The 18,815-nt window shown below is 58.4% G+C and overlaps 1 protein-coding gene across 1 annotated transcript in view; it reads left to right on the top strand.

Annotated features, from left to right (window-relative positions):
- VAC14 (VAC14 component of PIKFYVE complex) overlaps nucleotides 1-18,304 on the top strand; it is a 71,552-nt gene extending 53,248 nt beyond the window's left edge. Inside the window, exons 15-19 of the mRNA XM_074151867.1 lie at nucleotides 11,577-11,751; nucleotides 12,479-12,597; nucleotides 13,441-13,520; nucleotides 15,245-15,395; nucleotides 17,440-18,304. Of these exons, the coding sequence (XP_074007968.1) occupies nucleotides 11,577-11,751; nucleotides 12,479-12,597; nucleotides 13,441-13,520; nucleotides 15,245-15,395; nucleotides 17,440-17,602 (688 nt within the window). The 3' untranslated portion in view covers nucleotides 17,603-18,304. The remainder of the gene's footprint in view (nucleotides 1-11,576; nucleotides 11,752-12,478; nucleotides 12,598-13,440; nucleotides 13,521-15,244; nucleotides 15,396-17,439) is intronic.
- The last annotated feature ends 511 nt before the right edge of the window (nucleotides 18,305-18,815 follow it).

Genomic DNA, 18,815 nt, shown 5'->3' on the forward strand with positions numbered 1-18,815 from the left:
CCGAGGTGGGGAAGCAGGGGGCAGAGCCCACAACTCCCCTGCTTGCTAACCATCGTGTTCCCCGGTGCAGTGCTTCTGCACGAGCAGCTTCCAAGGTGTGTCCTAAATTTCCCTTGCCCGGTCCATGGGGAGAGGACCCTCATGGTGGGGAGGCCGTGGCCGGTGCAGGCAAGGGGGGTGTTTTTGGCTATTATCTGCTAAATTAACCCGTCTAATCCCATCAGTCGGGGCTTGGGGGTTCTGGTGATGTTTCCTTCTCTTGCTCTGCAAATGTGACGTCTCGGTTTACTCATCTCCGCGGAGGGAGCAGCCAGGACAGGGAGTCTGGAAAAGACTGAATAATGGCATTTTTCCCCTGTTTCTTACAGAGGATCTTGCCCGGGATTATCCCCAAGGCGCGGGGCTCGCTGACTTAAAAACCTCAAGGCAGGGCTGAGTGTTTTGCCTCCTGCTGCTCTCATCAAGGGATTTTTTTTTTTTTTTTTCCCATTCCTGGCTGCTTTCGAGCATCTCGCAGCCCATCGCTCCCCGCCGGGCGCACAGCCCTCCCTCCTCCCGCGCTGCCCACCCATCCCAGGCACAAGCAGCAGGAGGATGGACAAGGATGCTCTGGCACTTCCCAGAGTCACACTTTGCCACAGGTTTCCATAGATTGGATATTAGGAAAGAATTTTGACACTGAAGGGGTTGTCAAGCATTGGAAGAGGCTGCCGAGGGCAGTGGTGGAGTCACCATCCCTGGGGGTATTTAAGAACCGGGCAGATGTGGTGCTGAGGGACACGGGTTAGTGGTGGGTTTGTCAGTGTTGGGTTGATGGTTGGACTCAATGATCTGAAAGGTCCCTTCCAACCTGGACAGTTCTATGGTTCTAGGATCCAAGGTGGATGCTGGAGGCTGGATACTGCCCCGGGAGGCGCTCACCCCAGGCTCTGTAGCTCCCATCAGTGGGTCCAGCCGGGCATTCTGCTCCTGGGATGGGACACCCTGGGATGGGATGTCCTGCGATGGGACATTTTTGTCTCTTTCCCTTTGGGGCTCAGCTGCCCCGGGAGCAGGTCCCCTTCTAGCACTGGGTACTCTTAGGGTGCTGGCACTGCAGAGAGCATCCACCTGCTCTCCTCTCCCACAACTATGGGTCTTGAAGGGTCAGGGGGAGCGAGAGTCCTTGGGCTGCATCCCCCCTTTGTGATCCCTCCAGGAATCCCAGTTCCAAAGGCAGGATGGGAGTTGAGATCCACCCCATGATGCCAGAAGGCAGCAAGAGGGGACAGGAGTGGAGGCAAACCCGTCTTGAAGCCGAAGGAACATCCTTCCTCATCAGGGACCTTCTTCCCTGAGCTCTAGGATGTTCTCGGGTGTCCCCACTCCTCCTCCTCCTCCTGTCCCTTCTCCCCGGAGCCACACGAGGACTAGCACAGCGTCGAGTGTGTCTGCACACGGATTGGAGCCGGTCGAGTGAAATACAGCCGGTTTACTCGAGCAAAGCGAGGGAAAAGCCAGCGGTGGGTCCAAGTAGTCGGGATGTTGGCAGAAGGCAGCCTTCACCTCCCATCCTGGTGCACACTTGTCCCTGAGCTGAGCTGACGGGTCCCCACCTGCTGCCACCCATGGGACGCTGCCACCCCCTTCCAGTCCCTTTTTTATTTCCTTCTGGAAAGCTTCACCCTCAAAACCACAGTGTATTTCTGCCATACTCCACCCCCGAGCTGATCCTTCTGCTTTCAGAGGTCTAGGGATGCCCAGCAGGACCATCTTCCCCCAAATTTGCCTTCCGTATGAGGGACAAAGATGACTTGTCCCCCCACCAGGGGGATACAAAGGCTCATCCGCCTTCAGGACAGCAACCTGCTCCTCGGCCACGCTCTTAGGAGAAGAAAAAGGCTTTGATTTCTTCATCTTAAAGCCAAGTGACGGGGAGGGAAGGGGAAGAGCGAGCGCAGGGACCGTGGTTCCCATCTCTCTGCCAGCTATGCACGCCCCAAACCGGATCAGCCTCTCCCGGCTCCTGCTGCCACAGCTTTGCGCCCGTGCCTTTAACCTATTTTATTTGCAGTGAGGAGAAATTATAGGGGGTTAGAAATAAGGCGCTTGTCAGTTTTCTTGAAAATTAGGCCACAGCTGTCAGCCTGAAAGGGAAGCGTACGTCTCCAAGGAAGGATCTGCTGCTGCTTTACGCGTCTCCCCCCCATCCCCAGCCAGCCCCTGCCCTGCCTCCCCTTCAAAACAGGAGATGCTTGTCTGAAAAGGTGTAAGATCCCCTCTGGGATCAGGCTCTGGAGGGCTCGGTTGAACGTGAGTCCTTCTCCTCGCCCAGGGAGGTGGGCTGGAGCCCAGGCACATGCTGTGGCCCTGCTGCCTGTGCCTCCTGCCTGGGGCTTGAAGCCCCAGAAGCCCAAGGTGAGACTTGGATTTGCCATCCACTTTGTCGTCGAGTCATTGGCAAGTTTAAAAGTTGGAGAAGAAATACCTCGTGGGTTCTATTTTTTTGCTTTACTGGAGGATTCAGAGGAGAAAAGCTGCCTGTTTTCCAGGTGAGCCTCCTGTAAGATGCTCAGATGGTCCTACATCTTGTAAGCTTTGCAGGTCCTCGCTGGCTGCTTGCCTGTGGGCAGGACAGCTTTATCAATGGGTCACCATAAGGTTTCCTCAAGGAAACTCCTGGGACACACTGACTTGAGCGGCTGGAGGCTGGTGCTGGATGTGGGCTTCCCCTTGGAGGAGGTGTCACATTCATCCGTGTTACACCTAAGAGTTGGGCAATGGCTTGGGCTGAGTGGACCATTAGGCTTCCAAATTTAGTTATCTTTTGGCTTCTGGCCCATCCCAGAGGATATTAGCGGTTGATAGTCTTCTGTGCTCAAGATGATCAGAGGAAGGAACTGAAGAAGTTTGAAAAAACTTTTTCTGAAGAAACTCTTCCTTCTCCTTGGTCCAGTCCTTGTTTCCTGCTCCTGTTGAGTATGGAACTGTGGGTATTTCACTGATCGTAAGCGCATGGAGGTGTTGGATATCAGCTTTATAAACTGAAAATTACCTTTGTGAAGGACACTGTTCCCCAGGCAGGAAACATCCAGGGTGGGAACAAGGCTGGGTTCATCACGAGTGAAGGTGGACATGCCCAATGGGTGACTCACAGCTTCGGTAGGGTGGCCAGTGGGGAAGCCACCCTGCCAGCCAGGACAGTGACTTCCCGGCAGTCCCGGGCAGTCTGAGGGGAGCATCACAAGGAGGAGAAGACAAGGACTGAGGCTCTGCAGGACCAAGATGCTTCACCAGCTGAAGGGAAGAAGGTTTGAGCATGACTCTGCCCATGTCCATGGCAGTTCTCAAACCACCGGCACACCGGCACCAAGCTGTCCCTGGGGCAGCAAGTGGCTCCAAGGACAGAGAGTCTTCAGGGTGGCTGGATTTGGGCTGTTTTCCCTGGGAAATCGGGATTGTGCCGTCACACCCTGGGATTCTTCATCTTTCCCCATCCTGTGAGTGTCTCCTGCCTGTTACAGTCCAGCCTGGCAGTATAAATATGCAAGAGGTTTGTTTTGTGTGAGCTTTCTTCTGAGACCCCTGGGTTTCAACTTGGCGGCCCTAAATTTTCCATCCAGTGAGAAGAACCTCTCTGGAAGCCCCCATGCATGGGTGGCCCACGGTGACTCCAAGCTGGCTTTTTACCCTGACTGCTGTCTCCCAAAGCCCCGTGGGAGCTGCTGGCTTTCCCCTGGCTTGATGTCGATGTCTCACCTATGGAAAGGGGCTCTGGTTTGCAGAGGGGAGTGGAGGTGAGCCCTTACAGTAGCGCCGTGCTCCTCTCGGGGATCCCCCTTAGCTACTCTGGGGGGGGTCCCTGGAGATCCTTGGGGACCATTTTACGGCTGAGACAGCCTCAGCCAAGCCCCGAGCTGGCACCACGGCTCCTTCAGCAGTTGTCATGCTGACGGCTTCTGCCGAGCAGACGCTCCGTGGGAGGGTTTCCTTGTTTGCAGTGAAACACTCTGCACCTTTTCAAGCAAAGTCATCACAGGGCTTGTCTCCGGCTTCCCAGGATCCACACGTCTCCTCCCTGGAGCCACAAATCTCCTCCCGGAATCCACACATCTCCTCCCGGAATCCACACATCTCTGGTCCGTGGCTTTCACCGAGTTTCCCCGGGGGGGAACTTGATAACCATCATGAGAAACCGGGGCTTGGGAGGTTGGAAAGAAAGTTCAGGCTTTTTTGGCACTTTAAACTAGGTCTCCCCGAAACGCCCTCGCGCTTCCCGCTGATGGGCTCCCTTTGATCCGATGCTCCCGTTCCTGGCTGACCCGACATCTCAAAGAGCAGAACCTGAGCATCAGGACATCAAGAAGAGTCCAAAAGCCACATGAAGAAGATGCGAGTCCTGCTTTTGCTCATTTTGTTTTCCTGGCTCAAGCAGGCTCTTTGCTCACCTGGGGCGAGCCATGGTGGGTCTTGGTCCTGGAGCTGATCTTCCCAAGGACTTGTCCATGCTCTCCTGGGCTCTTCTTGGCTGGGTTGTACTTTACAGCTTCCCACGTCCAGCAGATGTTGATGCTTCGCCCTGTATCTCGCCCCATCTCACTGCAAGCCCATCCCCAGGAGACAGACCCCACCGGGTCCTCTCTTGTCTCTTGACGAGGACCCGAGCTCGTTAGGGAAATGTGCCAGAGGAGATGGGAATGGGTGGCTGGGAGAGGGGGAAGAGGGTCCCTCTGCCTCCTTGCAGAAGGACCCCCACTTCTCCTTAAACTTTCCAAACCCTTCACAATCCCCTATGTGAAACGCTATGAATTTTGAAAGGGGGAGCTGCCGGGGTTGCCATGGTTTCCCTTGCCCAGAGGAGCGGCTCCGGAGCCTGGATTCAGCAAAGGCAGGGAGAAAAATGGAGGGCTGGGATTTTCCGTGCAGCTGTGGCGGGGAAGGCCGGGAGAACGGCATCCTCCTGCCTTCCCCACTCTCTCCTCCCTCTCCCCTCCATCCTAATTTTATCCCGGAGGCTGCTTCCTCTGCAGATTCCTAAAGGATCCCAGCTGCTGGGCTGGGCCGGGGATGCTGCTTTTCCCAGCAGGAGGATTTCAGGGGGATGGGAACAGGCATCGCCCGGGGTTTCGGGTCCCCCAGGGAACCCGGAGCAGGGAGGAAGGGTGGCAAAAAGCCTCGGGGAAGGGAGTGGAGGAAGAGGAGGGTGGGGAGGAAGGCCGGACGGGCTCTGCCCTCCTCGTAGCATCCGGCCCCAGGAGCCAAAAAGCAGGGGGGGAGCCCCTCGGAGCATCGCTCCCCCCAGTCTTGGCCGGCTCCTTCCCCAACTCTGTCCCAGTTGCTGGAAGTGGGACAAGGACCAGTCCTCTCCCTGCCGGGGCCCCGTCTCTGCCCAGAGCTAATAAAGCGAATCACTGGTGCTTAATGAAGAAGCACCTGCTTAATTGAACACAGCGGGACGGTGCTCGGCATGGCTGGGCGACGGGAGGGGGGCCAGCAATGCTCACACCCCTCCCAGGGGCTCCCTGCAGGTCCCAGCATGGAGATGGTGTCTGGATGGTCCGGCAAGAGATGGTGTCTCCATCTGCAGTGGGGCTGGATTTCATCTTCTTGCTTTTTTGTGGTTTTTGTTTTTTTTTTTTAATTTTACAGAAAAACAGACTTTTACCCTCTTCGAGCAAGCATCAGGCTGCCCCGACCCTCCCGCATGGTGGTTCAGGGCAGGGGATGGGGCTGAAGTGGTTAAAGATGGGGGGGGTGTGGGGGGGGGCCGGGCGGGCTAGGAGCTCCGACAGCTCCCTGAAATGATGATGTTTAGATTAGCCGGGTTTCCAGGCATCCTGCTGTCAAAGCAAGAGGGCTGGGAGGGACGCTGGGGCTTGCCCTTAATTGGAGATGCGGCTCCGAAGCCACCCCATCGCTCTGATGACGTTCCCCTCCCCGGGCTGCCCACCCCGGGGGGGGGGGCTTTTCAGCTTATCTCCGTCCCAAGCCACCCCACCCCGTCCCTCTCAATCGTTAGCGTGGTGGGAATTTGTTGCGGTTGACCTTGCTGCCCTGGTGGCTCGGTGGCCGCTGGGTCGGGGGGGGGGCGGGCTCCAGTGTTTGGGGACGTGGTTCAGTTTGGGGACGTGGGGGGGGGGGTGTGGTGTGTGTGTGTTCCTGTGTTCCCCAAGGTGGCAAGGCTGGTGGTGGCCTCCATGGCTCTTCCCTTGACCAGCATCATCTTGCGGAGGGTTCCTTGAGGCTATGGGGAGGGCAGGGTCCTTGTCCCCATGAAGTGGCCCCCTGGGTCCCTTGGGACCCCCACTGCAGCTCGGGGTGGCGGGGGGGGGGTGTTCCCCATCGCCACGCTGCGGGCAGGTGCTGCCTCCCATCTGCCACCGCGGCGGCGTTCCTTGGCCGCCTTGGAAAGGCTTGAATAACCCTTTTAATTTAAGGAGTTAAATTTTAATGGCCTAAATACCGCACTTCATTATTGCCGCCGTGTGCCTGCGCCAAGGGCTGCCTGACGGCTGGGCGATGCTCTGCCGCTCTGCCTCCCCGGGGACGCGCCGTCTTCCCCTCCTCTCCCTCGCCAGGAGGTCCTCAGGGACTCGCCGGTTCCCCGGGGGAAAGGGGTTGGGCAAGGGGACACACATGTCACCCACTGGGATGCAGGGAGAGCCCTGGGGAGAGGCATCTCGCTGGGATGATGCTTGGAGGGGATCAACCAGCTCCTTCCATCGTTGCATCGAAGCATGGGCCGGGGGATGGATGGATGGGTGGATGGATGGATGGATGGGTGGATGGATGGATGGATGGATGAGCCCCCGTGGGCAAGGGGACGGGCAAGGGGACACACGTAGCGGGGGGTTATTGGAAGTGGGCAACATGGGTTTACCAAGGGTGAATCATGTTTGACCAATCTGATAGCTTTCTATGATGCTATAACTGGTTGGTTGGATAAGGGGAGGGCAGCAGATGTCATCTACCTTGACTTCAGCAAGGCTTTTGACGCTGTCTGCCATAACATCCTCATTGGGAAACTAAGGAAGTGTGGGCTGGATGAGGGGACAGTGAGGTGGATTGAGAACTGGCTGTGTGACAGGACCCAAAGGGTAATGATTAATGGAGCAGGTTCAAGCTGGAGGCCTGTAACCAGTGGTGTCCCCCAGGGGTCAGTACTCGGTCCAGTCCTGTTCAACATATTCATCAGTGACCTGGACGAGGGGACAGAGTGTATCCTCAGCAAGTTTGCTGATGATACCAAACTGGGAGGGGTGGCTGACACCCCGGAGGGCCGTGCTGCCATCCAGCAAGACCTGGACAGGCTGGAGAGCTGGGCAAGGAAGAACCTCATGAGGTTCAACAGGGAAAAATGTAGGGTCCTGCACCTGGGGAAGAAGGTCAGGCACCAATACAGGTTGGGCATGGACCTGCTGGAGACAAGTTCCGAAGAGAAAGATCTGGGGGTCCTGGTAGACAGCAAAATGACAATGAGCAAGCAGTGTGCTCTCGTGGCCAGGAAGGCCAATGGAATCCTGGGCTGCATAGGGAAGAGTGTGGCTAGTAGGTGGAGGGAGGTCGTTCTCCCCCTCTACTCTGCACTGGTGAGGCCACAACTGGAATACTGCATCCAGTTCTGGGCTCCCCAGTTCAAGAGGGACAGGGAACTACTGGAAAGAGTCCAGCCAAGGGCAACGAGGATGATTCAAGGATTGGAGCATCTCCCTTATGAAGAAAGGCTGAGAGAGCTGGGACTCTTTAGCCTGGAGAAGAGAAGGCTGAGGGGAGACCTTATCAATGCTTATAAGTATCTAAAGGGTGGGTTGAAGGATGATGGAGCCAGACTCTTTTCAGTGGTTGCCAGTGAGAGGACAAGGGGCAACGGGCACGAGCTGGAACATGGGAGGTTCCACTCAAGTATGAGGAGAAACTTCTTTCCGGTGAGGGTGCCAGAGCCCTGGAAGAGGCTGCCCAGGGAGGGTGTGGAGTCCCCTTCTCTGGAGATCTTCAAGACCCGCCTGGATGCAGTCCTGAGTAACATGCTCTGACGTGCTCTGGGCAATCCTGCTTCGGGCAGGGGAGTTGGACTCGATGATCTCTATGGTCCCTTCCAACTCTAAAAATTCAGTGAAATTCAGTGAAATCACACCAAAGCATGGGCAGGGGGATGGATGGGTGAGCCCTCATGGGCAAGGGGACACGCGTGTCACCCATGGGGATGCAGGGAGAGCCCTGGGGAGAGGCATCTCACTGGGATGATGCTTCAGTGGGGGATTGAATGGCTCCTTCCCTCATCACACCAAAGCATGGGCAGGGGGATGGATGGGTGAGCTGCAACCAGTTCCATCGGTAACTGGGATTTTAAGTCTTACAGCTGGGGTGTGTACACATGTATAAATGTATATATATATTTACAGGCTATATATATCTGGGATATATATATTTATGGGGTGTACATATCTGGGGTCTATATATCTGATATATATATATGTATTTATGGGTGTATATGTGTATGTATTTATGGGGTGTGTACATCTGGGGTGTACATATCTGGGGTATGGCTCCCTCTCGTTGTCCCCTATGCCCCGTCCCCTCCCATAGCCGCCCCTCTGGCATCTCGGCCGCTGCCTGCTTTGTTTGAAGCCACCTGTCCCCTCTACAGCCCCGGCCCCTGCCACCTCCCCGCCAGCCTCGCGTTCCCCTCGTGCCATCGAAGCCTTCCGGGGGATCGGCTCCAGGAGTCCCCTCCCCATCCCGTCTGGACTCAGCTGCTGGCTGCCGTCACTGAGGCCAGCAGCTGCGTGGCCGGCCAGTTGTCCCCTCCTTTGGGGACCGCTTTTGGGCTTCAAAGGGGGTCTTTGAGATCTCTGGGTGCATCGGGACAGGCTGCTGAGCACTGGCAAACTCACTGTGCTGGTGACTCCTGGAGAGCCCCTGCGTTGGGCCAGCTGGGGGGGGGTGGGGGTGGGTACCCCCATGGGACAGCATCCCCAGGGGCAGCACAGCCTCAGAGCCGGGGGGGGGGACACGGGCTCGGCACGGCTGCTCCTTTAATGCCCCAGCGGGTTTCCAGTTTCCTAGTGCCACCGAAAGGAGGGGGAACAGACCCAGCCCTTCCCCGCTAATCAAAACCAGGCCTGAAATTAGAAAGCGGCTGGCGTTGGGCTCGCGGGGAGCCGTGGCGTTGGCCAGCCAAATGTCAGGGCTCCTATTTATGGAAAGCCAGAGCCCTCCCTTTTCCATGGAGGAGCGGGGACCCGATGGCAACCTTGCCGTGGGAGGACCAGGGCAGCTCCGGAGGTCACTGAATTGCCCTCGACGCTGGTTTTGATTTGGCTGAGCTTGCTTGGGCTCTTTTTTTTTATTTTTTTATTTTTTTATTTTTTTATTTTTTTATTTTTTTATTTTTTTTGGTAGCTTTTTCTGCCCAGAAGGTGTAAAACACTGGCTCCGAGCAGAAGAGCCGGTCGCTGGCTGTACCGGCACACCCGGGCTGGTGAAACTATCCCGGTATTCCTCCTGGGGGGGGGAAACATCCCCTTTTTGGGCACAAATAAATCAGCCCCGCTTCGTGGTGCGAGTGCCCAGCGCGGCTGATGGAGGAAGCTCAGTGAGGACGGGGGCTGTTCCCAGTTATCCCCTCTTACTGGGAAAGGGTAGGACGGAGGCAGCTCGCTCCTGGGCTGGGCTTGGACTTGCCCGGGCTGGGCTCTCTTTGCCGCAGCTGGCGATGACCGGATCCTGCCTGCGATGCTGAGCTATTGATTTGCTTTTTTGGCTCCATCAGCCTGGATTAAAAGCCTCTGCCTTCCCCTTTCCCTCCCTCCATCCTTCCCCTTTTCCCATCCCTCTCCCTCCTCCCGCATCCAAGCGGCCAGAAAAATCGGGGAAGCGTTTTCATCCCCCATGAATGCAGCCGGTTACGTAAGAATAATTGGGATAAATGAGCTTATTTATCACAGCCCCGTCCCATTTTAACGGGGTTCCAAGGCGATCGCCGGGCTGGGTTACGTAAAAGCCCACACAGAGCATCTCATTGTCCGGCAGCGGCCACGCGGGATGCGGGAGCTGCCGATGGAGAGGAGCCGGGGCTGGGCAACGAGGGGACGGGTTGCTTGGCAGAACTGGGAGGAAGATGAGGGGTTTCTTCCTCCACGGGTTGGGAGGGAAAATCCATTTCTTCGTTCCCCAATCCAGCTCTGGCATCCCTAAAACACCAGGCTTTAGGGTATGGTCTTTGGTGTCTTCCTGTAGCCATATAGTCTTCTTCTGGTCCTTCCCCTTGGGGACAGGGGATGGAAACTTGACTCCTTCCTCTTCCTCACCCCAGGAGGTGAAGATGTGACCTCATGGGAGAAATTCAGGTGTGCCTCCGACCTCCCAGCCAAACTGAGTAGCTAGTAAATGCCTTCCACCCAGCTGGTGAAGCAGGTGCTCCTTGTTTTGCCTCCTAAACCCTTCTGAGATGCCTCCAGGGGGGGGATTTGGTTGCCAGCTGAGATTATCTGGTGGGGAACGGTGCTTGGTAGGAGTTGGGGGAAAGCGGAGGAGCTCTGGGGGATGCCAGCATCTCTCCAGGTCCCGTCAGCCCATGGAGGAGATGGGGGGACCCTGGGAGCATCCCAGTTTCAGGAGGAGCTGAGTAGGCTCCCCCTGGTCTCCCCAGTGTGGGCACCGGAGAGCTGAGTGGGCGCTGGGCAGCATTTCAGGTGTCCTCAGACAAACCGCCCGAGAAGAAAAACAGGAAATCCCTAAACCCAAACAAACACGGAAGAAAAAAAAAAAAAAAAGAAAAATAATCTCTGTTTCTTTGGTTTCTGGTCTAAAATGTTGAAAAACCTTGAGAATGCCCCAAGGTTTGTTAAGCAGGACATTCCTGCTGTGACCCGCCAAGCGTGGGCTGCGGCGCCATGTTTTGGGGAGAGCGATGCCAGTGGGGTGTCTGGTGGATCAGAGGCGTCTTCCAGCTTCATGGACTGGAGCTCTGGAGCCTCTCGGCACCGGATCTCCTGGGAGCTGGAGCGTAGAGGAATTCAAAAAGCAATGGGGTGGGTTACTGGAAGAAAGGGGGGCTCTGGCTCCAGCACTCCCAGGTCCCACAGTGCTGGGAGTGCTCATTCCACACCAGCTCCCTGGTGTCAGGGGGATACTGGTCTGACTGGGCCATCACATGCCATCTGTAACTGGGCTGCTGCACCTTCCCTGCAGTTGTCAGGATGGAAAGCGATGCCGAAACCCCTCAAGGGAGGTCACTGAGGGGCTTGAGGTGGCCACAAGCCATGGTGGTGGGTGCTGGCGAGGTCCCAGAGCAGCACGGCCAGGGATGTGTCTTAGCCCAGCTGGTTTCTTTGGCCTTGTGAGTTTTTTTGGCCTTGCCCCGCTGTGAGTAGCTGCACCCTCCAAACGCAGGGCCTGATATTGCCCCACAACATCTCCCTTCTGGTGCCACCACGCTCGCCCAACACAGTGCACCCATGTCTCTCATCCTTGGTCCTCTCTGCTGGAAGGGGGTGATGTGTGGGCTCCGGGCAGGGTCTCGGCTGCACTCATTAACCCTCATTAACCATCTTTCCCCCCCCCCGCCCTGGTTTTCTTTCCTTTGTGATACGCAGGCAGCTTTGTCTACTTCTGAACGCAGAAAACATCTTCCACTCCATGGCAGACATACTGCTTCGGGAAGAGGACCTCAAGTTCGCGTCTACCATGGTCCACACCCTGAACACCATCCTGCTGACATCCTCTGAGCTCTTCCAGCTGAGGAACCAGCTGAAGGATCTGAAGACCCCGGTATGGGCAGTGGGAGCAGGATCAGCTGGTGGGGGAGGACACATAATGGGAGTGGTGGGGACCTGAGAGCCACCTGGGGACATGTCTTGCTGCTCAGTCCCCGACTGGCAGGTCCCAGGGCTGGAGCTGGGTGGCCCCTTTGTTCGTCCACTCCTCAGGAGTTGAAAGCAGGCTTGGAGGACGTGCCCAACTCTTGCTTTTCTCCGCCTGGGATGGGCACGGGCTCCCCGAGCCCTCGAGCAGCTGCCGGCTCCCTCCTTCCGCCCCAACACGGGCCAGGGAATGGGTGACAATGGGAGTAGAGCCCCCTGGTCCCTCAGCTGTCCCTCCCCCAGGAACGTGCCCGTGGGGTTTGCCAAGCAGCTGCCACCAGCACCAGCCACATCCAAGCAAGATGGGGAGAGGGAGGAAGACTTCTCCTCCTCCTCCTCATGCGATGCTTGACCAGCACTGCAGTGGTGTCCCCTTGGGTGGGACAGCCACTGTCCTCCAGCCCCTTGTCCTACGGTGGACACAGCATCCCTGAGGGCCACCCCAAAACCCACCTGGTCTCCATCTCTTAAGGCTGGTGGCCCCGTGGCAGCGCCAGGTGGACTTGGTGGCTCCAGAAATGTCCCTTCACGTCTCGGTGGCATTTGCCAGCCCAGCGGGTTGGTGTCGGGGACTCTCGGTGCCACGTTCTTGCTCCCACGGCTGACCTGACTCCGATGGCTCCCTCTTTTCCCAGGAAAGCCGTAACCTCTTCTGCTGCCTGTACCGGTCCTGGTGTCACAACCCCGTGACAACCGTGTCCCTCTGCTTCCTTACCCAGAACTACAAGCACGCCTACGACCTCATCCAGAAATTGTATCCTTTGGGGGTTTTCTGCGAGGCCGGTGCCCAGGCTGGCCCTTTGGTCCCTCTGTGGCCACCAAGGTCACCCTGGGGGCCAGCCCAGCCTCCTGTCTGCAGGCCCATCATTACTGGGAGGGCAGGGCAGCCAGCTCCCTTCCCCTTGTGTCATCCTTGTTTTTTGCGATGTAAAAAGAGGAAAGCCTGTGCTGCCTGAGCCCTGACCTTCCCCTGCCCGGGAGGGGAGGCTCCTCAGCATCCTCTTCCTCCCAGGAGGATGAAGGCTTTGGCCTCCTGGCCTGATGAGGAGCAGACAGCCACGGCGCGGTGCGGTTCCCGGTGAGCTCACTGCCTGCCTGGGGCAGAATGATGATTTTTCACGTGCTACCAAACTCCGAGCCTCCCTGAGGCTTCCATATGAAGAAGCTTAATAACGTGCTCGGATTCCCTTTGCCGGCATTCCTCCTGGGGGACAGGAGCGCTCGGCAGCGCCTTTGTGCCCAGGAGGGTAAAAACAAGCATCCTTATACCATCTTCCTGCCTGCTCTCCAGCTAGGCAAGCTGCCGGAGCTTTATGGGCAACCTGGCTGCTTTTTGGGCAACCTGCCTTTCCCCCCCTTCCCCCCCATCCCTGCCTGCTCCTCCTGGTTCCTTCCATCGTCCCTTGGCCACCCCACAGACCTTTTCAGCCCTGCCCGCCTGCGAGCCCTGCCTGTTCCCTGCCTGCTGGCATCCCACGGGAGCTGGGGGATGCAGGAGAGGGTTTGGCAGAGCCCAGGGTCCACGCCGGGCATCAGCCGGGGCGAGCCATCTGCTGCCGCCGGGCCACCCTTTTGCATCCTTGACGGCCGCATCCAGCGGGGATCTGGAGGTCACCGTGGATTTCCTCACCGAGGTGGACAAGCTGGTGCAGCTCATCGAGTGCCCCATATTCACATGTAAGGAGGAAAAACCCTGGCGGGGTGTGTGTGTGTGTGTGGTGTGTGGTGTGTGTGTGTGTCCCCCGTGCCCCCCGCCCCGCTCCTCCAGCGCAATAAAGCGGCAGCCGCCGCACAAATAAATAGAGCAGAAGTTATGAGACTTCTTGCCGGGAGGTTTGCCCAGCACTGGAGCTGCCCGTCGGGGACTGGCAGCACTGGGCGGGGGGGGGTACAGCTCATGTGTGTGTGTGTGTGTCCCAGATATAGGTTAAGGGAGCGAGCAGCGCTGGCACCAAACAAAGGGATGGGGGAAGCATGGCAGGGGGGGGCCTGGACCAGGCTGAGCATCTCTGGGGGCGGGGGCACACAGGTGGGATGTCAGATGAGGGGAGCCCTGTGGGCCACCCTTGGAGACACGAGGTGGCGGCGTGGGTGCTGCTAGGGCCCTTAGCAAAGAAAAAAAGGTGGTGGTTTTTTTTTTTTTTCCTCAAAATGGAGAATTAAGCCCTAAAAAAAACCAGAGCTGCTTCTCTCTCTCCAGATCTGCCCCCCCGCCCCAGCCCCAGGAATGTGTCCTCCCTCCACAGCCAGGGTGGCTCGGGGACGTGGCAGTGGGAGCTGGGATCGGGAGAGGGGGACGTGGCAGGGTGACCTGTTGCTGAGGGGGATGGTTCTCGTGGTGGCATTCTCCTGCCCCTGGGCTCCCTCTCCCTGGAGGTGGAGCTGGTCATTGGGAACATTGGGAAATGTCCTGGAAAGGACTTGGGGCAGGGGGACCTGTATAGGTCTAGGGCCAGAGAATTATGTGGGGGAAGAGGGTTAGAGGTTAGAGCAGCTGGGCGGTGGAGATGTGGGGTGGCCCTTGGTCACGCTCCCTTCCGTGGTGCCCTGTGCCTCATCCCAGGATGACTTTCCCACCACGCGAGGCGCCCACGTGTCTGTGGTGGTTTTCCATAGCCTCAAACTGTTCTTTGAGGGTTCCCCTCACCTTCACCCCGCTTACCTTCATCTCCAAGTCTTGAGGTGGGGGACAGACATACCCCCCATAGAACAGCACCCCTGGGCATGGGTCCCTTCACAGGAAGACACCCGAGGTGCTAGTGGCAACCAGGAGGTGATGTGCTGGGGCAAGGACCTCTCGCCCCATCCCCTGGGCTCCCCCAGGTGGGACCTTGGTTGTCTGTAGGGCTCCAGAAGACCCTTCCACCCCTGAGCACCACAAGGGTTGGAGCAGGAGGATGGTTTCCCCTCTGCTGAGGAACACCAAGGCCCAACACACATAACCATTAGGGCCGGGCAGAGAGAATCCCCTCAGCTCCACAGAGTACCCAGGAGGGTGTCACCCAGCCCTCCTGATGCTCCAGTGGGGGTATTCCTGTTAATTCAGCAAAAGGTGAGGAGCAGTCTCACGTTTCACGTGTGTCCTCAGGCAGATGGCATGGACGGGCTCGGGGATGAGCAGCAGGAGGGATGGGAGACCGGGGAGCTGCTGCCCCCTTCCCCAGCTGGCAACTGGGGGCTGTGGGGAGGGGAGGGGCTTCTGGCCTGTGTGGGACACCGAGATGGATGAGTTAATGGAAGGGGAGAGGCGGCTCGTGCCATGTGGGTGGCCCTCGGGTCAGCGGACAGAGTCTTATGACCTCCCCAGGACCATCAGATGGGCTGGGAGGAACCTGCTCTTGGGGCTGGAAGGGAAATGCTTTTTAACCTGCCTCCCCATCCTCTTCCTCTCCCTCTTGCAGATCTCCGCCTGCAGCTGCTGGACGTGAAGAACAACCCCTACCTGATCAAGGCTCTCTATGGCCTGCTGATGCTGCTGCCCCAGAGCAGCGCCTTCCAGCTCCTCTCCCACCGCCTCCAGTGCGTCCCCAACCCCGAGCTCATGCAGACCGCGTAAGTGCCACAAGGATGGAGCTCTGCTGGACCCCCCCCGCAAGCCACGGCATCAGCATTGGGGCTGGATACGCCGTCCCCGCTGCCACTGAGCATCCCCGCAATCCCGGGATCAGCCCCGCACTCATCTTTCGCCCCCCCGGCTCCTTTGTGGCCACGGCTGGTCCTTGCCCTGCGGCCAGGAGCGTTGGCTCGGGGGGGTTTTTTTTGTGTCTATATTTGGTAACCCTGGGAGGGCTGTGCCTCATCCACAGGCATTTGGCATCCGGGATGGAAAATTTCACTTGTGAGGTCGCTATGGAAACGAGCAGAGCCGGGAAGGAGGTTTATGGAGAGATAGAGAGAGAGAGGTGCCGCCGGCAGCCAGGGGGTGATCCCAACGCGTGTGTGTGTCCCCCCCCCGCGAGCCCAGACAGCCTTCATGGCACCTAAAAGCCCCCCCCCCCGGTCACCCCGTGCACACTTGGGGGTTGCTTTTCCATCCCCACCCCTGGCTTTTCGGGAGCCGTGAGCAGGGATGTGCAAGGGTGGCATCTCCTTGGGGACCGTCCAAAGTCCTCCTGCTCCCTGCCCAGGGGTGCTGCCCGCTTGCTGGTGGGATTTGCTCTCCAACCCCCAGCTAATGAGTAATGGGGGGGGGGGCAGGTTTGATGATAAAGCTGGGTCTTCCTTTGCAAAGCCCTGGGAACAAAAAGAAGAGCTCCCAAGATGGGCAGGTTTCTGAATGAACCCCCCCACCGCTGCCACTCCTTGGGCTTTTAACAGCTCCCCTTGGGCTGGCTTTTATCCCTCGTATCCTCCGGCGCTGAGCTCGTAGCCACGACCTGGCACTGATTTTAATTGGGGGGGGGGGGTGGGGGGGACGGGCTGCACGTGCTTCTTTCACTCCATTTTTTTTTGCTCCCCACCCTTGGCCCTGGCAGCTGGGGGGGGTTTGGGGTTTTTTTTCAAGCAACCGGAGCTGTCAGACGGCCTGAGCATCTGATTAACTCTGACCTACATTCCTTCAAACGCCCGAGCCGGCTTTCATAACAGTCCAGCCCCAGCTGCCCCCTCCCCGGGGGGATGCCGGGGCCTCCAGAGCCGCCTGCCTCCCCCGTGTCCCCCTGACGGGTGTCCCGTGGCTGGTTCCCCCTCTCCATCACGTGGGGATGGCTCTGGGGGATGAGCATCCACAGCTGGAGCCCCCGGGGAGCCTCCCTTGCTTCAGCTCCGTTTGTGGGCTCCCCGGGGACTCCAGCCATGGGTACTCATCCCCTGGGGTTGTCCCCGCTGCCACCAACCCTCCTCCATGCCACAGCACATGGCTGCCTTTTACTTGACCATCAAACCAGGCAGGGAAACTGAGGCACGTCTCGCTGCTTTTGGCTGGAATGAGTTGGGAAAGAGGGGAACATCCATGTTAGAGGGGTTAAAACTCCCCTATGGGATCAGGGTGCTGAGGCAGGTGTCCCTTGTCCCCTCTCTCTTGTCCCAGAGCTCTATCTCCTGCCTTTGAAGGGAGAGAAATGGATCTTTGGGAGTGTTTCATGGGGCACCAGCATCACTGGGATGTCCCGGGACCTCTTGGGCTCCATCTCATGCCTTTGGAGGTGTTTCATGGGGCACAAGCATCACTAGGATGTCCTGGGACTCCTTGAGCTCCATCTCATGGCTTTCGGGAAGAAAAACAGGTCTTCGGGGGTGTTTCATGGAGCACCAGCATCACTGGGTTGTCCCGGGACTTCTTGAGCTCCATCTCATGGCTTTCGGGGAGAAAAACTAGTCTTTGGGGGTGTTTCATGGAGCACCAGCATCACTGGGATGTCCCAGGACCTCTTGGGCTCCATCTCATGCCTTTGGGGGTGTTTCATGGAGCACCAGCATCACTAGGATGTCCTGGGATTTCTTTCCTACATCTCATGCCTTTGGGGGAGAGAAATGGGTCTTTGCGTGATGGGGCAGCAGGATGTGGTGGGCTCAGCTCTTCTAGGGCCGACTGTGATGGATGCCTGGGGTAAGAGCGTCTCCTGCCCTCACTTTCTGCTCTGTCCCCTCCTTGCAGGGACAACACCAAACCAAGCACCACCTTCAAGAGGGCATCATCCTCCAACATCGACTACACGGAGCTGCTGCAGCACTTTGAGAAGGTCCAAAACAAGCACCTGGAAGCCCGGCACCAGCGAGCTGGGCGGGCAGAGCAGCTGGACCGGCGGGTGGTCCTCTGAGCATCTCCCGGTGGCAGCCGCGGGTGCGCACAGTTGCTGGGGCAGGGACCAGGGGATGCAGACCAGGGGACGGGGACACCGGTTGGTGGCCGCCGGAGGATGCGGTGGGTGTAAGGGCAGAAGGGAGACGGGTGAGCACTTGGCGCGGGGCTGGTTTTCCTCCCTGCCGTGCATGGGGGTGGTGGGGAGATACTCCCCCCCCCAAAGCTGTGCCCAGCTTCTCCCAGGGGTGATGGGGAAAGGGCTGCAGGAGGAGAGGACCGGGGGAAAAGCGGCTTCATCTTCTCTTGCCAAAGGGCAAGGAAACTCCCCTTTTGCTTCACTAATGCCTTCCCCGTGACTGTCAGCTGAGCGTCCAGCCTCCTGCCAGCGGGACCAGAGGGGAAGGGAAGACAGGAGCAACCCCTGGCCTCCCGCCCTGGAAAACAAGGAGCCGGGGAGGCCTCTCGCCACCCCAGCTTCCACCCCGGAGGCTGCCGGCAGCATCTCGCCCGGGGACTCACTCCTGTGCGTGGCACTCGGTCCCCTCCCCACATCCACGCACCCTCCCCGAGCCCCCAGCTCTTGGCCCAGGGGGGTGTGGGGGACACGGAGGTGGGGGGGGGCGGTGGAAACCCCCATCGCACCCAGCCCCAGACGGGATTCTTTGTTCCTACGTTAAGCTCCCCCACCATAAAATAAACGAGCCATGCAGAGCAGCCCATTCCTGGTAGCCCGGCTCCCCATCCTCGTGGATCTGGCCCCAAGGGGAGCCAAAAACAGGCAGGACGGTGGCACGGAGGGCATCTTGCTGGCCCCCCAGCTGGCCCAGCCCTGCCACGTTGGCTCGCCGGCGAGCAGAGCTTCTCCTCCTGCTCCTCTTCCCAGCAGGAAAACAGAAAAAAACACCCCACCACAGAAATTCTTCCAGGCCACGGTCACCAAACCGCAGCGGGGTGACAGGCATTTTCCTGGCCCCCAGCAGCCGCCGCCGCTGCCTTCGCCCCATCCCTTGGTGCTGAGGGACCGTCGCCGGTCCGGGGGGGTCACCGTGGCATCCCCGGCACGTTTCAGGCCCTCACCTGATCCCAGGGAAAAGGGGGTTGGAGGAATTTCTGGAGTTTTTATGGCTCCTGGCCTGTTTACAGCAGAGCCAGGCTCTGGCAGCGGGTTCCCCTCCCCTCCAAGCCCCGCACCGGCCCTGCTTTGGCTGGGATAAAGACATTCCTGTCAT

The sequence above is a fragment of the Numenius arquata genome, chromosome 8 (assembly GCF_964106895.1).
Source record: "Numenius arquata chromosome 8, bNumArq3.hap1.1, whole genome shotgun sequence".
Classification (NCBI taxonomy): Eukaryota; Metazoa; Chordata; class Aves; order Charadriiformes; family Scolopacidae; genus Numenius; species Numenius arquata.